Source organism: Meles meles, chromosome 17, assembly GCF_922984935.1.
Source record: "Meles meles chromosome 17, mMelMel3.1 paternal haplotype, whole genome shotgun sequence".
NCBI lineage: Eukaryota > Metazoa > Chordata > Mammalia > Carnivora > Mustelidae > Meles > Meles meles.
This window is the reverse complement of record NC_060082.1, coordinates 48,295,035-48,315,859: the sequence shown is the minus strand read 5'-3', so window position 1 is coordinate 48,315,859 and position 20,825 is coordinate 48,295,035. Positions and strand designations below refer to the sequence as shown.

Here is a 20,825-nt window from a genome sequence, read left to right as displayed (position 1 = left end):
ACTGGGGCAGGACTGCTGCTTCTTTACGTGTCAATACACTGGAGATTTCTTCTTGTTTCTTCAGTCTTGGGTATCCTAGTTTTGTTAATAAACCTATGGGGAGATAAATCAATGGGGAGGAACAACCATTAGAAGCTTTTACCTACTTTCAAATTTAAAGCAAAAACCTGTGAAGAAAAATTAAGAATCTACAGAAAACTTCAGTATCACCTCCCATTTCTAAAGCAAATTACATGCTACTTTAAAGGAAGTTAACAGCACATAATAAGCAAAGAAATAAAAAAAGAAAAGCAGAAAACCAAACTGAACGGTTCATTCAGCTCACCTGGACACCCCCCCTGTTTCTCAGCTTAGGGGTACCTATAGCAAAATTTAAATTCTTTAGGGTGATGGTTATAAAATAAAAGTGAAAGGGAATCCTTCATGTTATAGCAAAATAATTTTTAAGAATTGCTGAAACCCATTTACTTTAAAACTAACCTCTTCCATCAGCTCTTCCAGACTGTCTCCATTCTCCCAGATGCTACGCTGCACCCAGTTGATTACCTTTGTGTACAATTTGCCATTGCTGGGCAAGCAGACATTATCTTCAAGCATTACCTCCAACTAGAATTAGGAAAAAATAGTGACACATAGATCAGTGTTGAGCCTGTAATTCTCAGCTTAAGGCTCAATTTCATAATAAAATGCTCACAGATGCCCAATCACATTCCACATATTTACTTTAATTTATAAGAAAATCAGTAGCTGGGGTGCCTGGGTGGCTCAGTGGGTTAAAGCCCCTGCCTTCGGCTCAGGTCATGATCCCAGCGTCCTGGGACTGAACCCCATATCAGGCTCTCTGCTCGGCGGGAAGCCTGCTTCCCTTCCTCTCTCTCTGCCTGCCTCTCTGCCTACTTGTGATCTCTTTCTGTCAAATAAATAAATAAAATCTTTAAAAAAAAAAAGGAAAGAAAATCAGTAGCCAAAAAAATACAAAAACGGGTAGGCAGAAAACTGTTACACTGCCAAAAGTAAAAGTATCATTTGAATGTACTATTTTTTTTCTAACCATTACTTACATGCTTGAAACATGGACAAAGATTCCCTGCCTGGAACTAAGTAGTATATATCTCTTTATAGATTTTTACTCACCTTTAGCCGTGGAAGTTTAAGAAACTCCTCCTCTTCTGAAATTTGTAACAAATGCTCCTGAATATAAGCATCAACCTTATTCAACAAACGGGAGTCTCCCATACAACTTGCAAAATTTCGGTAAGAGATGCAGCTGGTAACATCCATTCTAGATAGCAAATAATCACCACAAACCTTGGAAAAGAAACACACAAATACCAATACTTACATATATTTTACTTGATGAATATTTAATACTCAGTGTGTTAGCATTACGTGAAGATAGAAAGATGAATTAAGAATCACTGCCCTAATCAAACAACTTTAACATTGGGAAGAACATATGTGTACAAACAATAAACATCAAAGAATGGCATACAAATGTCTAAGTTGTTTAAGGAAAGATGCCACAAACTGGAATGCTGTGATAATGCATATGAAATGTTCAAATAAATATTTCCAACTAGAATAATTAGAAAAGACTTCATTATGAAGGCAGTATCTGAACTGGGTTCTACACGAGAGATGCTGCTGAATGCAGAAGAGAGGAAGCAGGGACCATGATCTGAGCTGAAGACAGACGCTTTACCAACTGAGCCACCCAGGCACCACAAGACTTAAATGCCCTTTACCCTATGAATTATTAAGCAGTTCTCAATGGCGTTAAATTCTAGAAGGAGTCCTTTTAAAGAGGAACTCCAGCGTATAGAAGAACAAAAACAAACTATATAAGCTATATAGAATATAAGCTGTATGACCAACTCTTGAGGAAAAACAAGTATTTTACACCCTGCTATCAGTGACTGATACAGCTACCCAGCCGAGAAGACTACTGGAAGAGTAAGGGTTTAGCTCAAATTATCTGAGAGAAGTGTGACCTTGCTATATAACTATAACTAAATGGTTAATAAATGGTTAAAATAACATTAAGTTCTCTGTGGGAAAAGGGGGGGCCATTTTTCAAGTTCTTGAAACTAAGAAATGGCTTATGACAAATTATGTCCTCTAACCACATAAAAGCAGACTTGCTAGTTCTCCTTATATATATTAACTTCTCGTACTCTACCTGCTTTACTCGGTCCATCTTCAGCTTCTTTGCTGCAGAATAAACATCTTTTACCAATTCTTTATCGGCTTTCAACCTATTAAAAAAAAGTTCTTTATCATTTTGGATACTAAGGCCTTAAAACACAGATACTTAATTGAAATAAATTTAGAGAGACTTGGAATTTCCTGATGACATCCCCTAATTATACAATTTATAAAGTACTTACTGAGCAGTGTAGGCGTAATTCAGTAAGACTTCAACAGCTTCTGGATTGAGATCATCAAATTTAACATGAGAAATTCCATGAGGATCACTATCACTATTAAAGATTTCAAATAAATAGGGACTGCAGCAAGCCAGGACTGCTCTGTGTGCTAACATCTCATGGCCACAGACCTGAAATTATGAGGAATTAAAATGAGAAGTACTGTGGACTATGTATTTCTCTAGCTAATTACCACAGATTCTTTATCTAATATTTATAAGTAAATCATTGTTTTTTAAAGTTATTTCACAAAATGCCTACCATGAAAAAGAAATTAAGCAAATCTGCTTAATTTACTGCTTTTAGTAATAAAATCAATTTTTATACCTGAAGTCGAACATCACAGAACTGGCCACTTTTCCTCAGGGCATTTAATTTGGCAACAGAAGACTCAATAAAATTTTCATCTTCAAACATTAAATATCCGTTGGGAATCATTTTTCCTTATAAATTTGGCTAAAGGGAGAAAGAAAGCTGAGTTATTTCACTTGTGAATGAGGAATTTTATAATTATACCTTAAAGAGTAACATGGTATCTTTATTTTCAAAATTCCATCATATCAACACAAAAATGTTATTACACAAAAACACTGTGGAAACACTGGCACTAAATGTCCAAGTTTCTGTACCCCTGTACGCTGGTCCTAAATCCTCTTTTTGAGGATTCATACAGCGGTGAGTTATCTCAATGCTTTTGGTCTAGGTTTCCATGCACATTCATTCTGAGGGGGAAAGAAACGTCACCTGAGCTTGGCCCAAACCCATACAATGAGTAACCTAAGAAGCCTGGAAGGATGTAAAGCAGTCATCACTTACAGGTTTCCATCTTTTGGGCTGCTGTCATTGCTTGACTCCCAAATGAAAGATATATAAGACAAATGTAAATTCTGTTCCCTTTGCAAGATTCAGATATTAGGGATCACTTATCGCCTAAGAATACATGCTAGAAACTTTAAAAAGTTTTAAGCCTCTTTAAAAAAATATCCATTTCACTTTTACTTGTGAAGAATTGACTAATGGCCATACAAAATCCACCATTAAAAGGCAGTAATAGATTTCAGTTTGAGCTGATTTATTTAAATTCAAAATAGTTTACAGAAAGAAAAAAAAAACAGAAAAGTGTTTTTTTTCCTATACATGATTACTGACGTTCCCTTTAAGAAAATTATGAAAGGCTGTTAGTAGACTGGGCATAGTATTCAGAAAAACAATGTGTCTTAATATTGCACTGGGCACTGAATATTCACTTACCTACTGAACTGGTGAGAAATGGATTTCTGGGAAGTCTTAGATAATCCAAGGACAAAGGAGTGTTAAAACTCAGCAACTTCCTCAAGGTATGAAGACAGGTGGTTGAAGTGAAGGCAGAGGTGTCTTAAGCTCGAAATGGTGATTCCAAAACTATCAGGCTTGAAATGATGTAATCAAGTCCTTAAAAGCTATAGACATGAATTTCTTCTGTGATAATCATGCATCATAATCTGTAATAATGACAAATATCAGTTACTCAGGATGATCAACGACTGTCACTGATCTAAGTGGATTAAATCAAAGTCCTTATCTTTGAGGAATCTTTTTTTTTTTTTTAAGATTTTTATTTATATGTTCGACAGAGAGAGACACAGTGAGAGAGGGAACACAAACACGGGGAGTGGGAGAGGGAGAAGCAGTCTTCCTACCCAGCAGGGACCCTGATGCAAGGCTCGATCCCAGGACCCCGATCATGACCTGAGCCAAAGGCAGACGCTTAACGACTGAGCCACCCATGCGGCCCTCTTGAAGAAATCTTGATGTAAATGGACACAAACACAGAAAATAACTAACACAAATGCAGTTATACATAAACATTTTTCTTTTGACCTCCAACTATTCAGGTTGCATTCAGATTAAACAAACAAAAAACACCTTCCCTGGAAGATAGGAGCTAATATATACCATTTAAGTGAGATATACAAGCACAAGACTAGAGAACAAATATAAATACTGGTTAACTCTGAGATTCTTTACTCTTAGATCACAACTAACATACAAACATATGATCTGTCCATTTTCACCAGCCAGCAAGCAACCTTTGCGTATTATTCCCAGACATGTATACAACGTTACAGTCAAATCGGATACACTGTTCCCCAAAATGTGGTCTGCTCTACCCAGCCTCTGCGCCTTTGTTCAAGTTGTTCTCTCTTCTTGGAATACCGTTAATGCAACCTCTGCCAGATGAAGTCTTACCTCCAAAGAGCTCCTGCCAAATCCCCCCCCAGTTGAGAGAAGTTTCTCCCTATCTTCTACATTCCGAACACTGTCTGAAAGGCATGTATAATCTTCCAGCTGGTCTGTTCTGAGCTGGGCTTCTGTGGACCTTCTTATCTTCCTTGATTCAAGGCTCTGGAAGGCAGAGCCTCTGTCTTGCTCATCTTTGTATCCATCCCATCTCCCCACTACCAAAACAACTAGCCTAGAAACTTAAATATGAGTATTTGTTGAAGAGAACTAAATAAACAAAAGGGAAAATACCGATGCCTGTTTTTTATATGGTCCTTGTACTTATATACAGTAATAAACTACTAATGGAATTAATTCTAGTTCAATCCACATCTTAAAAGTAATCATATTCAGTCCTCCTAGCTCCACTTCCCCCCATTTTCACGTGCCATCAACTGCAAATGTCAAATTCAGACGGCAATTATTTTTTAATCACCTGAACTGCTATGACACCACTGTCAGTATAATTTAGGAAATGAGAACTAAATACTTTGAAAGATGTGCATACTTTTAAAAATGGACATCTTAAAATTACCTGGTTTTTCCTTCTACATCTATCAAACCCAGAATTCTAACAATTATGTTCAGGTTAATGAATAATCACTTAACCCAGAACCCACTGAAGGCTGGTCCAGCTCCAACTGAACAAACTGTTAAGTTCAACACATGCATACTCTGTAATGGAGCTGGATCCCACATGCCCTAACTGGTTTCTCTATAATGTAAGTTCCACTTCAAGGACATCCCGAGTAATTCTGACTCAGGCTGGGGCTGTGGTCAATGCTTTCCCCTGCAACAAAACTGTATTATACTAGTATGTAATACTGATTTCCTCTACTCTATAGCTGCATCTAGGTTAGTTCAGCTTTTAAGAAATCAGTTCTAACAAATGATTTCCAAGTACCACACAATTCTACACAGACACACCATCCTAAGGAAACGTTCAGGTATTTTCAGCCAAGATCTAGCTCAAATTAAGAAAATCTTTGTATATATGATATATACTTGGGAGTGGCCAATCCACAGACATAGTTGGTAACTCCTCACTTCAGTTTCATAAGCTGCTCTTTTTTTTTAAAAAGATTTTATTTATTTATTTGACAGAGATCACAAGTAGGCAGAGAGGCAGGCAGAGAAAGAGGGGGGGAAGCAGGCTCCCCGTAGAGCAGAGAGCCTGATACGGGGCTCGATCCCAGGACCCTGAGATCATGACCCGAGCTGAAGGCAGAGGCTTTAACCCACTGAGCCACCCAGGCGCCCCATCACAAGCTGGGTATAAGAAGGGTAAAGAGGGGGGAAATCCCTCCATACAAATTATGTTGGTATTATTAAAATGTGCTTTTTGAAAAACCATAAACTTACGATATGGAGATTTATAAACATTTTATATATTGACCAGTTTTATTCATTATTCAGTGTTTTTCTGTAAACTAGTCTTGATCTAACCAAGAATAAAAATAACATCTAAGTTCTACCTTAAATTTTGGGGGGTGGGGGAGAGATGGTTAAAATCACTCAGTCAATTGGAAGAAAAAAAAGGAAAATTTTGGGAACAACTCTAGGTATACAACTTTGTACAATATTATTAGTTTGCAATAAAATGAGTTCTTCTACATTTAGAACTTGGAAGACTTTCCAGTATATCAGGGTCTTAATATGAACCTCATCTCTTTAATGTCTTTAATGATCAGTACAACCCTACTCGATTTTAAGAGCTAGTTCAAGTCCACTTGACCTTTTTTTTGTTGTTTAAAGATTTTATTTATTTGACAGAGAGATCACAAGTAGGCAGAGAGGCAGGCAGAGAGAGAGAGGAGGAAGCAGGCTCCCTGCTGAGCAGACAGCCTGATGTGGGGCTTGATCCCAGGACCCTGAGATCATGACCTGAGCTGAAGGCAGAGGCTTAACCCACTGAGCCACCCGGGCACCCCAAAAACACTAACCTAAAGCGATATATCCACCCTATGTTTATTGCAGCATTATTTACAAGAGTCAAACTATGGAAGCAGGCCAAGTATCCATCCATAGATGAACGGATAAAGAAAATGTGGCAACGGGATATTACTCAGCCATAAAAAAAAGAATGAAATCTTGGGGCGCCTGGGTGGCTCAGTGGGTTAAAGCCTCTGCCTTCGGTTGAGGTCATGATTCCAGGGTCCTGGGATCAAGCCCCATATTGGGCTCTCTGCTCCGCAGGGAGCCTGCTTCCTCCTCTCTCTCTGCCTGCCTTTGCCAAGTTGTGATTTCTGTCAAATAAATAAAATATTTAAAAAAAAAAAGAATGAAATCTTGCCATCTGCAACATGATGGATGGATCTAGAGAGTATAATGCTAAGCAGAATATGCCAGAGAAAGACAAATACATGATTTCATTCATATGTGAAATTTAAGAACCAAATGAAAAGAAAAAAAGAGACAAACCAAAAAAAAAGACTCGTAACTATAGAGATCAAAGAGATGGTTACTAGCGGGGAGGTGGGTAGAGCAATGAGTCAACTAGGTGAAGGGGATTAAGAGTATACTTGTCTTAATGTGCACTGGGTAATATATGGAACTGTTAAATCACAATATTGTATAAAACTAATAACACTATGTTGACTACACTGGAATTAAAATCTAAAAAAAAAATTTGCTACTTAAAATATACAATCGACTAATCCACTTATTCTGATAAATACACGTTCGTTCCTTAGTATGGCCAGTGCAAGAAAATGGAGACAGAAGACTCATAAATGAGTAATTAAACTGCTTCAGTAACACCCAGAAGTTCACATGTTATGTTACCACAGGCCCCAAAAAGATCAGCTTAACTGAAATACAATTCAACAGGTCTTACCCAAGAGTTGTAAAAAAGGTAGGCACACTATGGCCTGCCCTCCAAATTCTTCTTGGGCCTTCAGTAAGCCCAAGAATAAAATGTTATCAGTTTTAAAAGATAAAATGTTATCATTAAACTTTCAAAGCATCCTTAAAACCTCAAGGCAAGTAAAAATTTTATTATTTAAGTTTCAAGGCAATCTTTTGAGGGCAGCCAACTCACAAAATAGCAAGGAACTCTATTTTTAAAGGACAGATTTTATAATTACAAATTCAATCTTTGTAAAACCAGAAGTTATACATTCCACGTCACCTTTCAAACTACGATCTCAAAAGTCAAACTCACTCAATTCCTCCATCCTCATTGTTCTGCAATTCTTATATTCCCCATTTATGGCACCAAACATATGGCAGGGACAATCTGGAATGGGATGCTTATAATACCAATGGAGTTAACTCCATTCCCCAGCACCAAACACTTCACAGACCGACCAGAAAGACAGATACCAAGCAGTGAAAATAGTTCAAACAAAAGAGGAAAGGGGTATGACATACATATTCCAGAAACTGCAGCTATTTCTGTTTCAATGGATTATAGTCTGCAGGATGCAGATGGTAAATAGTGGGAGAGGAAGTAAGAAAGATCAATGCTAAGGTTTAACAATGCTGGAGAGCAGAAAAGGATGATAGTAAGAACACTCTAGCAGAATTGTGGGGGATGGTCTGGAGGAACATATAAAATATAGAAGAGGGGACATTAAGATATTATATACCCCTGCTTATCCTATTATTTTAGCTTGGATATGTGTGGCATCATTATCAAAATCAGTATCAAAATTAGAATTCCAAAAAGTGTAACAGTTATTTGTAGTTTGCTGCAAGCTCAAAGTTAGTTAGAAGAAGAGGAATTTGCTTTGGGACTTTGTAATGCTGAGTTTACTTGCTGGGTATCCAGCTTGATACCAAATGTGTTAAAATACTGATCCGATAGGTAGGAAAATACTGATAGGTTTAGAAATCACTTACAAGGTGGTAATTCAAGTTTACAAGTGAACATAAGCATGTATTTTCTGTGCTTCTAACAAGAACCCAGAGATCACTCCCTTGTTCATAATTCCTCCATTTATACTCTCTGGCCTTTTTAGAATTCCTCCATGGAGATTGACTATAAAATCATACTGCCGTGTCTCTCTCTGTCACATAAATAAATAAAATCTTTAAATAAAAAAAAAGAAAAGTCAATGAAATTATCTTTAGGAGTACTTTATTTTGGTATCAGTTAATTAAAGACATTTCCCTAATAAAAGAACATTTTACATTAAAAACCACATTTGCAAAACTACATTCAATTGCCATCACAAATATACGTCAACCAAGGAAAAAACCCCACTCCAAAGTAAGTAGCCCAAAAGATACCAATTTAAAACTAAAACCAAACCTGGGATCCTCTGGGTTTTTTTTTTGTTTGTTTTGTTTTTTTGGCGGGGGTAGTAGACAAACAGTAGAAATTAAGATAAAAGGTATAATTAATATCTATTAACTAACTATAGATATTTCACATATTGGAAAAATTCAGAGGAAAACCATACCAGGTCTCTTTTAGGTCAGTGTGTTCTAGTCCAGTTTTACCACCAACTACAGACATCTGAGAAGCCTGCCAGCTAGCTTTAAATGATACTATTGTTAATCCAATTCTAAACAGTGTTTGTCTCATCTCCAGATATACAACTGCTCTCCTTAGCATCCTTAAGAGGAAGATTTCAGCACGATTATGCCTACGACTAACTATTCAGCAGTATTTTGTTATCCTAAAATCAGTGCCAGAGTTATTAAAGGAAAATACGGATTCTGGTTGTCTGGTCCACGCTGTACTTGTTCAACTGTTAAGATTAGTTAAGTACCACGCTTCCAAAGTTGTTACTTATCACTAGACCGAAGATCACCACGCAAAGTCCTCAAAGAACAGTTTGATATGAGAGTATTCTAATCCTCCATCACTGGCAATAGACATTAGGAAACAAAACCACGCTCTTTAGGCCTATGTCTACTTGCTACAGGTTTTGAAACGTTAGCTGTTTCAAACAATAGATCTATCTACTATGTATTGAGAAACAGTGAATCTATTTCTAAAATAGGTGTTGTCCAAGTCTTCTTCCATTCAACTTTCAATCTGATATTGCCTGATACTTTCCTACCATCAAGAACTTACAACCAAACGCCGTTTTGCAAGATGCGTGCAAGAATGGAAAAAGAGCAAACCTCTCCGCCGATTTTTTTTTTTTTTTTTAAACAAGTGGCGATCGCCTCAGAGTGACTAAAGAGCCGGGTAGCCCCAGGCCTTCCTCCCAGCGCGGCCGGGAGGGCGCCCACTCCCAAGGCTGGAAGGCAAGGCGCCCAGCGCCCGCACACCCCCGGCTGGGATTGGCCGGCCACGCAGTCATTCAGCGCCGACACGTCAGGGCAGCCGCTCCCTCCCTCCTCCCGCCCCCTTCTCCCCGCGCTTGGCAAGAAAAGCGGGCAACGTGGAGCGGGAACAAAGGACCCCGCGGCCCACGGCGATCCGGGACGCGGTGCCACCCCACTCCAGGCCCGAGGCACTGATGCAGCCCGAGGCCGGCTCCCCGCCCACACGCGCCGAGTCCTGGGAGGTCCCAGGGAAGAGAGTCCAGACCTCGTGAGACCCAGACACCGGGAGTCGGTTCCTGACAGCGGGAAAGGAGATTCCCGCGTTCTCCTTCCGGCAGTCATCCCTGCCGCGTGTCGCCCTGACCCAGGCCCCCGAGAATTCCATGGGCAAAAACTCCCGCCCTACTTCCTCTGCCCGAGCTCCCTCTGAGGCGGCCCGCACCCGCCTCGGCCGCCAACGCGACTCGGCAACCATGGCAGCGCCGGGAGAGCCGGGCCCGCGCGGCGCCAGCAGTGGCTTGGAGCGTCCTCCCCCGGGACCAGGACGCTGCTCCGCGCCTCGCACCGTCTACCCAGCCGCCCGCGCCATCCCTCTGCTTGAACCCCGGTCGCGCCCTCTTCCTCCTCCACCGTCTGGAACCTGCGCGTATTACCTGGTTCATCTCTGAAGAGATAGAAAAACTCATGTCTGGAGCTTCGATGGGGAGCAGGAGGAAGCGGGCGGGAATCGGCCCAACGGAAAGCGCCTCGAGGCCGCGGAAGAGGGGAGCGGTCGAGCGGGAAGACCAGCGGTCAGCCGCAGAGGCTGCGAGGAGAGGACCGCGCCACCGAGGGTTCGCGGGGACTCGCTCGCTCGCCGGCACTGCCGCGCCGAAGCACCAGGCGGAGAGACAGTGCAGCTCAGCTCTGAGCGACCGACCTCCACGCGCGTCCCGGAGACACTGCCGCCGCCGCCGCCCAGCTCGCGCCGCACCCCCTCGCACGTCACCACGTGCGCCGCCGCCGCCGCCGCCAATGTCTCCCGGCAGCTTCCGGCCCGAATCCGTCAGCGAATCACAAGCGAGCACGAGAAAGCTCCCGCTCGCGGCCCCGCCCCCCGCTCGCCCAGCCTCTCCTTCGCCCTCTTGGGTTCCTTCCTGCTCGGCTCAACTAGGTCAAGGCAAGGTGATCTCAGGGAGAGAGACAGTGTTTGGGGCTCGCCTCCTTTTATTTATCGCGTTGTGGTCTCCTTCCCTAGCCTCGCACCCTCGCACCCTCGCTTCTCCCTTTCGGACTGTGCCGGAACTGGTTTCCTCCAGCCGCCCTCACCTGTTCTGCCTCCCCCTCGAGGCACAATAGCCGGAGATCAGACGTGGGAGATTAGATGTCTCGACGTCAAATTTACATCTAGGCAACTGCCCTAGACTGGAGTTGGCCGCCCTGGACCTTAGAGTCTGCGGTTGGCGTGGGCCCTTACCTTTGTTGGAGGGAGGGGGGCGTGGGGCGTGGGGATTGTGAGTGAGAAGAGAGGCACGCTGGGGGAAGGGGTGAAAGGGTTCAGTAAGCGAAAAAAACTATTGGCGCGGTCAGACAAGGTCTTCTGTTAAATTAGTGTTGCTATAAAAGCCTGTTTACTTCTGCTTTTGGTCCCCCGGATTTCTGTTTTGTCTGAGCACGGCTCTCCTCTCGGAGACAGCCCGTTCATTGCTGGTCTTGCGGTCTTTTGGAAAAAGAAAAACCCGGAGAATCGACAGTCCTTATCCTAATCTTCCCGGGCCTTTCAGACCACATGCCAAACTTAGTTATCCACCCTGCCACTTTGCCCCCAAGAGTCAGACCTGTCCCGGGGACAGGAGGTATCCTGGGCTCTGACGGAGTAACTTCATGTGACTGAGGGCATGCTGGAAAGATTCCTAGATTAAAGGTGAGGGGATTTACAGAGGTAAAGTTGTTTAGAGTTTGGCAGAGGCTTCCAGGCTAACGTCCTGTTAGTTCATCCTGACTTAGGGCCCTTAAGCGGTGTGCGCCCAACTTTGCATTTGACCACTCAAGTTAATTTGTAAACGTTTCTAGGAGCCTACCATTCTTTATCATGAAGTATTTATGCTTATGGGAGCAGGAAAAATAAATGTTGGGGCCCTTCATCTGCAATAGAAGCTTTACAACTTTTCTTTCTAAAATGTTGAGGCAAGGAGGATTGTTTTCTCACCCCTGTTCAATTGTGGGAGGAAACAGGAACTGAGATATCTATTAGTATGACTCTTGTATCTTGAGGATAGAAAGACTGCCATTTGCCACTGGGCTCTTGTTTTTGCCTCCTGATAATTAATAACCCACAGCAGTGTTCACTTTTACTGCAAATGAAACTATCAGAGTACATGCCTCTTCAGGTTTTTTTAAAATATCATGGGGTTCATTCTTTCAGTGAGAGAGTATGAATTGCCTGCTTTAGAGAGGCACATGACTGTGTGGCCTGCTGGACACATGGTCCCACTTGCTGTACTCTAAATAGTGCCTTTGTGACCTGAAACAGTCAACACTTTTCTTAAAGCTACAGTGTGATCAGTCAGTACATTTTTGCCTTGTATGGAATCTCACATTTACATGTTACCTTTTCTGTAGATAATGGCATAATTAATTAGTTCCACTTGTCCTCTAGTCAACTCCAGACTCAAGCCTATCCAAGTACTGTGTAATCTAGAGGAAAACTTGAATATGGAACATGGGCAATTTCAACCTTATAAAGTAACAAATTATAATATGTTATTCTTAATATTTAACTTAGGCAAGATATATGTGGAGAGTGCTTAATAAAAATAAAAACTATCAACTTCTGTTTTATGTTACGCACTGAGAAAGATAAATTGGGAGTTGGTACCCATCTGTAATCTCTCCATCTTTCTCTCTGATCCTGCTTCAAATGTTGTCCCAGTGCTAAACTCGGACTTGTGTTTTATTCGTTATATACGAGTTTGCTAGGGCTTCTCTAACAAAGTACCACAAACTGGATGGCTAAAACAACAAATTTATTGTCTCACAGTTCTGGAGGCCAGAAGTATGAGGTCAAGGTGTCTGCAGGGCCATGCTCCGTCTGTGGGAGCTAAGGAAGACTCTGTTCCAGCCCTTTCTCCTGGCTTCTGGTAGTACTTTGGCTTGCATGTCATATTCCCTGTGTGCTTATCTCTTGGGTCTAAATTTTCCCTTTTTATAAGGATGCCAGTCATATTGGATTAGTGGCCCATTCTAACTGAGTATGATCTCATCTTAACTAAATCTGCAGTGACTGTTTCCAAACAGGATCACATTTTGAGGTATTGAGGGTTAGGACTTCAACATGAATCTTGGAGGGGACATAATTGAGCACATTAGTTCAGTGTTTCTCAAGTTTGGTTCACTGACCCAAACCACTCGGATATTCTTATTAGAAATGCAGTCTGTAGGCTTTACCCTAACAAGTGATTCCCAAAGGAGGAGAGTGATTTTTGCCCCCCAGGGCACATTTAGCAATATCTGGAAATAGGCCCGGGAGAGGGATGCTATGGTATCTAGTGGACCTGGAATGCTGCTCAACCACCTACAAGGCACAGGGTAGTCCCCACAGCAAGAAAATCATCTCTTAATATATTAATAGTGCCAAGATTTGGAAACCCTACTCTAGAACCGCTAGATCAGAATCTGGGAAAGGGGCCTGGAAATCTACATTTTGATATGCATCCCAACAACCTGTATCCATACTAAAGTTTGGAAACCACCACAGATACAAAAGCCTTTTCTAGGCATGTGAACATGAACCATTTTGTTCCAGATATTAGTCCTACATCTCTTCTTGATTAGCCATGTGAACTATAAGTTAATCTAAGTAAATATTACTACTTAGCAATTCACACAGTTTACTCATCTCACCCTAACATCTTTTTTTTTTAAGATTTTATTTATTTATTTGACAGAGACAGAGATCAACAAGTAGGCAGAGAGGCAGGCAGAGAGAGAGGGAGGAAGGAGGCTCCCCACTGAGCAGAGAGCCCAATGCAGGGCTCGATCCCAGGACCCCAAGATCATGACCTGAGCCAAACGCAGAAGCGTAACCCACCGAGCCACCCATGCGCCCCTTAAACTGGAAACGTGTTTACATTTTAACACTTCTATACCACATTACCTTGTTTTTGGTCAATTGTCTTCATATTCTGGATGTCCTTTGCCAACTGAAAAAACCATTGCAAATTTATGGTTTGACAAGTCAGTGCTTTGCCTCCTCTTGTCCACTGATTTCTGTTGTACTCTGAGTGACCAACTGACTTGTCTCTTTCATATATCGCTCTCATCCCTTGTAGTCTATGCTTGCTCCCCCCGCTTTTTTTTTTTTTTTTGTCTCTTTTGGCATTTGAAAATATTTTTGTGGAATGTTAGTGGTGGCTTAAGAGCACAAGCAAGAAAATGATAGTGTCATAAAAGGCACAAGAAACACAGGGGAAAATCCTAAAACTCCATTAAAGTAGGTCTTTGGAAACTTATGTATTACAGTATATAACAAATGGAGAACTTGCTACCTTTCTAAAAATTAAGTATTCCCTTTTAGAATCTTCCATTTTCCTGATAAGACTTCTATAGAGGGTTTGCCTCAGAACAGATTATATAATCAGAATATTTTGATCCAGCATTAGCCTCTCTCTTATATTATCTAAGCCAACCGTTTTACTAATGACCTTTTGTTGGTTTTCTGAAGTCATCACTGATAAAATTTTAAGAACTCTAGTCCCCTCTTCCAGTAACCGAAACCCCGAATAGTTTCTTTCTCTTTAACGATTTCTTAGGAATTAAAACTTCTCATGTCATTCAGACGTTCTTCTAGTGACATTATATGACCTTCAAGCCTGCTACCTTTTTAGACTATGCGGCCAACAACTGTATATTCAGCTCTTGAATTCTAATGTGTAACCTAAGCTTTACTAAGCCTTCATCCAGAACAACTTTTGTTTAAAAAAAATTTAACTTCATTGTTGAAAATAAGCAATGCATGGAATAAGCAGCTGAGTTTTTTTTTAAATGGTATGTTAGTCACCATACTAAGCTGAGTTTTTAATGTCAACATTATAATCAAATGTATAAACAAAACTGTGGTAACGTAAGTGCAAATCTATACAGTTCAATCCAGGAGAGAGCTTTTATTGTGTTCACATCCAGAACTTGATCCCTAAATGGATGGAAGTTACACACGATAGTTCAGTTGCACTAGCAGCCAACTGTTGCTAGTGGAAACTGATCTCCTGATAAATGAAGTCTTTAGAGAAAGAAACAGAAAAGATAGAGCAGTGGGGTTGTAACATTGGTTCTCCCTTTTTCTGTAACATGTCCTGCTCTCTGGAGGAGACTGGAATGAAGGACAATGAGATAATACTGAAATTTTTACAAGAGTCTAATGAATTAGGCTTTCTAAACTACCGAAGACAGAAAGTCATAAACTTGTTATCTAAGGGTTCCCCCACCCTTGATAGTGATCCCTCAAGGCTATGGTCTTCCTAAATTGGTACCCTCAGGAACAGAATTGTGAAGTAAGAGGTTTTCTGTTCCAGTTGTCTCTTCTCTAATGTCTTACAAGAGAGAAAAATGTGAAAGGAAATCTAGTGGCAGTGTGTTCCCCCAATACCCTTAAGGGTGACCAGGCCCGAGACACACTTCTCTTCCTTATGTACTTGTCTCTTCTCAATACCTTGCTCCGATCTATATCTTTCAAGACCCAGTTAGCACCTTGGTACTTCCAAGAAGTGGGCGAGTGTTAGGGGAGGAGTGCTGGACTGGGAGGTCTAGGCCCATATCTTGTCTCTGTTCCTTAACTATTTAAGGAAAATCTCGTCTTAATGATTGTGTTTTCTAATCCTTAAAATGGGAACAATAATACCTGTTTCACAGAATTATATACTTGGTGCATGGTAGGTGATAAGTAAACATATATATATATATATAAATTTATTTAAATGCCTCCCCCAGTTACTCCAGAGTATATAATTTTCCTTCTGTCTTCCTGAGCCTGGGCACATCACTTGTTAACACTCACTTAATTCGCCACAGGGTACTTTTATACTTGCAGATCTAAGAGATGAGTGAATTGAATATTTGAATTCATAACAGCAACTCAGGCTCTTAAAGTCAGTTGTTCCTCTGCCCTCAGGCATCTTTGAAGTGTTGGAAGAATGAATGTCAGAATCACATGTACCTTTCATGGCTCTTTCTGTCCAATGGATGTTTCCAAATAATGAAGTTAAGTAATGGAGGGCAAGGCTGCGATGGAGGAGCAGGAAAATTAGAAAGGGAGTTGTAATTGAGGCATATCCCATAGCAGAGGGAGTAAAGGTACTTCAAATGACTTAGAACAAGGACATTAGATCTCCTTCCCTAATTTGCCTTCCCCTTCTCAAAGAGATCTCAAATATGCTGAACGGGATGTAGGATCGTCAACTCCACTTCTTCATCTTGATTTCTTGTGGTCCAGATTCAAGGTATGTTCTATTCCATTAGTGGTGGGAACCTGAAAATCCATACTGTTGTGGGGAGACGGTAATCGATTCCACTTTGTGCTCTGTGGGAATAAGGACCGTGGTTCTTTTTTTTTTTTTTTTTTTTTTTCTGATCATAGCACCTCACCTAGTATCTTTGTGAATGATTTTTGTCTTCTAAAAATATCTATTGAACTTTTTGAAATTGTTTTCTTTGTGTCCGTTAAATAGGAAATTCTGCTTTTTTTTCTCTGCAGAGTACTATTTTCTGTGCTATTAAGGGGATTCTGTCAATTTATAAGCCTCTTTCTTCAATAACTTATTATAGTGTTATAAATGATTTAAAGCCTGCCAAATCATGAAAATTTTATTGCTTTTACTTTATCTAGGATGAATTTATGGATATTCAATTTGCATAGTAACCATAAATGAAAGAGAAAAATCCTTTAGTTATATGCATTTTTTAAAGGTACCAGATTGCCTACTGAGAAATTAGCTTCATTAATTGGCCACAGTGTTACTATGTGGAAATTTCTGGTTAATCTTTTAGTGTTGCATAAATTCTTATTCGTTCCATTAAGTTTATGAAATGTGACGGACTCTCTCACCCAAAGGGATAGTAATATAGACATACCTTATAATTAGCCTGAACTTCTTTGAGGGTCTGCATCAAGGAAACAAGTTAAATATAGATTTAAAAAATTTTCAAAGACACTGCAGAATCATGATCATTTCTTTACTGTGTTATTTTTTTCTTAAAGATTTTATTTATTTATTAGAAAGAGAGAGAGAGAGAAAGAGCATAAGCGGAGGGGAGGGGCAGAGGGAGAGACAGAGAGAGAAGCAGACTCCCAACTGAGCAGGGAGCCCAGGACCCTGAGATCATGACCTGAGCTGAAGGTAGATGCTTAACTGACTGAGACATCCTACCATGTTATTTTTGAAGTGGTATAAAGAATTAAACCCAAGTTACTGAAAGCTTGAGCACTTTAATGAATTGACAAGCTATTTAGAATATATGTACAGTAACAGTATACTGCTTTTCCCGTGTTTCTTCTACGTGGAAAAGGGATACTATGTAGCTGTTTCTCAGATTTTACATAAAATTATTTTCTGCCATAACAAAATGAATCGTCTTTTGTTTATTTGTTTGTTATTTCTCTGCATGTCCTAGAAAATTAAGAGAAGCCTGTGAACCGAATCATCACAGTGGGGACCAAGATTCTTTATGGTATGTGTCTGTGCCAGGATACAATATCTGGACCTAGCAAATCTCATCTTTCATGTTCCTCTTCAGCCACACTGAATCCCTCCCTTCCTTAATATACCATGCCCTTTGCACCTGCCCTTTGCACTGACTGAAGCACCCTTCACTTGGTTAATTTCTACTCATTTTCTAGGCCTCAGTATAGAACTCCCTTGCTCCAGGCAACATTCCTTCACTGGCCAAAGCTAGATGGGCTGTCCCCTCCTATGAACTTACCTAGCGCTCCAGCATATCTCTTCTCTCCATAGTGTTAATCACACGGTAATGAAAAATCTACTTGTCTGTGCCCCTTCTGTGTGCCACATTCTGGAAGGACAGATGCCATCTTGTTCATCTTCACAACCACAGTGCCCACCCTGGGCCAGGCACGTAGAGATCTTCAACACATCTCTACAAAGGCAGTGGGGACTAGAGAGTGCATCATTACTATTGCCATAAGCTTTGAAGACACATCGATGTAAAAAAGGGACTTTTGGCTGAATTTTTGTAGTGGGATGATCAGTTTGTTTTAGCTTTCACATTCTAACCTAAAGTAATATGCGATGTTCACGAAGTAGTCAAGAGAGTATCACGCAGGTACTTCTCTGTCACTTTTCAGAAAAATGTACCAGTGGGGCCTCTGCAAGCATTTCCTGTGACCCTATTTATGTACTTGAGGTGGCCCACATGTCAGTGCTTGTTACCAAACAGCAAATCAAACACACAGGTTCTTAACAGATTGAATCATCCCATTTTCTGGATGATAATGTATCTCCCACTTTGATATCAGTCAAGAGAGGCGTCATTCTAATGTTGCACAGGTGTAAAACCTTTCCTACTCTGCAGAGCCTGCTTCTGTGTGTCTTAAGCTCCTGTATTACATCACGAGCTTCCTACATGTCTTCTTCAGGCTTCAACAACCACAGCATCCAGCGTGGTATCTAGCACATTGCAGGGGCTCTGAGAACAATGAGCGAATTACAGAAGAATAACTTTGAGTGCTATAGGAGCATAGGGTCACTTTACATGTTATTTAATTCATTCCTCGTAGCAGCTTCAAGAGGTATTATCATCCTGGTCTTATGGAGAAGGAAATGGAAATGTCTTACGGAGAAGGAAATTTTGAGATGCTGGAAACTTACCCAAAGTCACGTTACATGAATGTTGGGCGCAGGAGTTCAGTCCAGGAGAGTCTCGTCTGAAGCCCACCCCTGTTCCACCACCATACTCTGCTTTTCCTTCCTTATATGTTTCCTGAATCCATTTATTAATAATTTCCATAGGAGGCAGATGAATCATCAGGCATAGCCAATTCATTGGTGGAGGGTTGGACAGGGAGGACATTGATAGGTTATATAACTGAACTTTTGTCTTTGGAACTAGTGGAATTAGCTATTAAAGATCAGAAGCAGGGGCGCCTGGGTGGCTCAGTGGTTTAGGCCTCTGCCTTCAGCTCAGGTCATGGTCTCAAGGTCCTGGGATCGAGCCCCACATCGGGCTCTCTGCTCCGTGGGGAGCCTGCTTCCTCCTCTCTCTCTGCCTGCCTCTCTGCCTAGTTGTGACCTCTCTCTCTGTCAAATAAATAAAATATAAAAAAATAAAAATAAAGATCAGAAGCACAATATAAGCAGTAACTAGAGCTGTGAACACACTAACCTAACAGGCAGACATAAGGAAGGGAGTAACTGTTCTTGATAAAAAGCATCCAATCTAACTTCACCCACAGGTCTTTAAGAGAAACAAGATGAGGCAGAAATGGCTAGTTGACTATGTCTTCCATCCATTCTCCTTTTCTCCCTTAGAAACACAATACTAAAGATCACGGTTCCTAACCTCCATTGCAGCTAGTTTTGGTAAACTGAATTGTGTGGGGACTTCATGGGAGTATCCTTCAAAGGAAAGAGGAGTCCTCTTCTTCTTTCTTTTTTCTGCCTGGCTGGGAGGCAGATGTGATGGGTTGAAATCAAGTAGCCATTGTGGATCAGGAGGTGATAGGCCCAGGACTGACCAAACGGCCAGTGCCGTAGGAAGAACCTGGCTTCTGCTGACCTTGGAGCTGCCATTTCTGCCTGGACTGCCAAATTCTGGGTTTCTTCTCTATGAAAGGGTAACAAATTGTCATCTTGTTTAAGCCCAAAATGGAAGTGGAAATAGCCAATTTAGTGATTTCCATCATTTAAAAAAGTGTCACTTCTCTGTGTTATTCTGTTTCTGTTCAATTTATTTCATCTTACCATCCTGCAGCTGTTTCTACTTCCTGGACCCTACACCGCACATTAAAACTAGCAAGCAGCAAATATCATTTCTGTGTCATAGGCTGTTTGGGTATTGATCCTTTCTAACAAGTTCACAGTGAGACCTTTGTCGGTGACTCTGATTAAAGGTCAGGAATCCACATGTAAACCCTACAAATAATCTCAAGTTTTGAGGGTCAGGGAAAAGAAAAAAAAAAAAAAAAAAAAAAGTAATCAGTTCATTGAATAAAGTAAACTCTGTGAGGTACACATAGGGAATGGCTTTATTTTTCCCTGACCCTCAAACATGCATTTACCTACTCATTGCTGCCCTGGAGATAACTCTTCATATAGATCTCATGGCTTTCCAGCCACTTTAATACCTGAAAAGTAAGGCTTACCTTCAGACATTAAAAGACAAGTACAGTTCAGTCTAAATCCAAACCTAATACCTAATTTTCTAATCTAATTACATCTAATCTCACATATGATTCAAAGTTTCCCCGGCCTCCTCCAGCCCCAAGTCCAGGCCCGAGCCAAAGCTCAGGCAGTACATTATGCAGGGTGTGGTGTGTGGTCTCGCACACTCTTCCATTACTCTCCACCCATTGTAGTAAATGCAACGCCATTCTAACCTCCACCCTTTATCCCTTCGACATTCCCTCTTGCTCACTTTTCTCCAGTCCTGTTGGCTCCTTTCCTCTCCAGAAAGTACTAAACATGTTCTTGCTAAGGGCCTTTGGGTTTTCTGTTCTCTCTGCATGGCTTTTTCCCTCACTTTTAGGCCTTGGCCCCAGTGTCCTGTTATCAGTGAGGTCTTCCCTGATCGCAACATCTCAAGCAACACCCAGCCACACCCACCACTTACTCTGCTTTATTTTTCTCAGCTCATCATCTGATAAGTTGTCTGCTAAGAAGCGAGGCGCCTGTCTCCCCTTCTGCAGATTCCTTCCATCTTTATGGG

At 41.1% G+C, this 20,825-nt stretch overlaps 2 protein-coding genes across 3 annotated transcripts in view; one reads left to right on the top strand and one right to left on the bottom strand.

The window, feature by feature from the left end:
* LOC123928329 (influenza virus NS1A binding protein) overlaps nucleotides 1-17,884 on the bottom strand; it is a 28,792-nt gene extending 10,908 nt beyond the window's left edge. The window contains exons 1-7 of one of the 2 annotated variants that reach the window (XM_045983451.1): nucleotides 17,865-17,884; nucleotides 3,678-3,907; nucleotides 2,754-2,882; nucleotides 2,388-2,557; nucleotides 2,180-2,255; nucleotides 1,135-1,308; nucleotides 481-606 (exon numbers count right to left, since the gene is read on the bottom strand). In XM_045983451.1, coding sequence (XP_045839407.1) covers nucleotides 481-606; nucleotides 1,135-1,308; nucleotides 2,180-2,255; nucleotides 2,388-2,557; nucleotides 2,754-2,864 — 657 coding nt within the window. In that variant the 5' untranslated portion in view covers nucleotides 2,865-2,882; nucleotides 3,678-3,907; nucleotides 17,865-17,884. Of the gene's footprint in view, nucleotides 1-480; nucleotides 607-1,134; nucleotides 1,309-2,179; nucleotides 2,256-2,387; nucleotides 2,558-2,753; nucleotides 2,883-3,677; nucleotides 3,908-10,564; nucleotides 10,747-17,864 lie in introns of those variants that run through there. The other variant, XM_045983450.1, reaches the window with a different exon arrangement.
* LOC123927617 (serine/arginine repetitive matrix protein 1-like) overlaps nucleotides 7,952-20,825 on the top strand; it is a 51,676-nt gene continuing 38,802 nt past the window's right edge. The window contains exons 1-3 of the mRNA XM_045982297.1: nucleotides 7,952-8,120; nucleotides 9,855-10,179; nucleotides 10,280-11,075. Of these exons, the coding sequence (XP_045838253.1) occupies nucleotides 7,952-8,120; nucleotides 9,855-10,179; nucleotides 10,280-11,075 (1,290 nt within the window). The remainder of the gene's footprint in view (nucleotides 8,121-9,854; nucleotides 10,180-10,279; nucleotides 11,076-20,825) is intronic.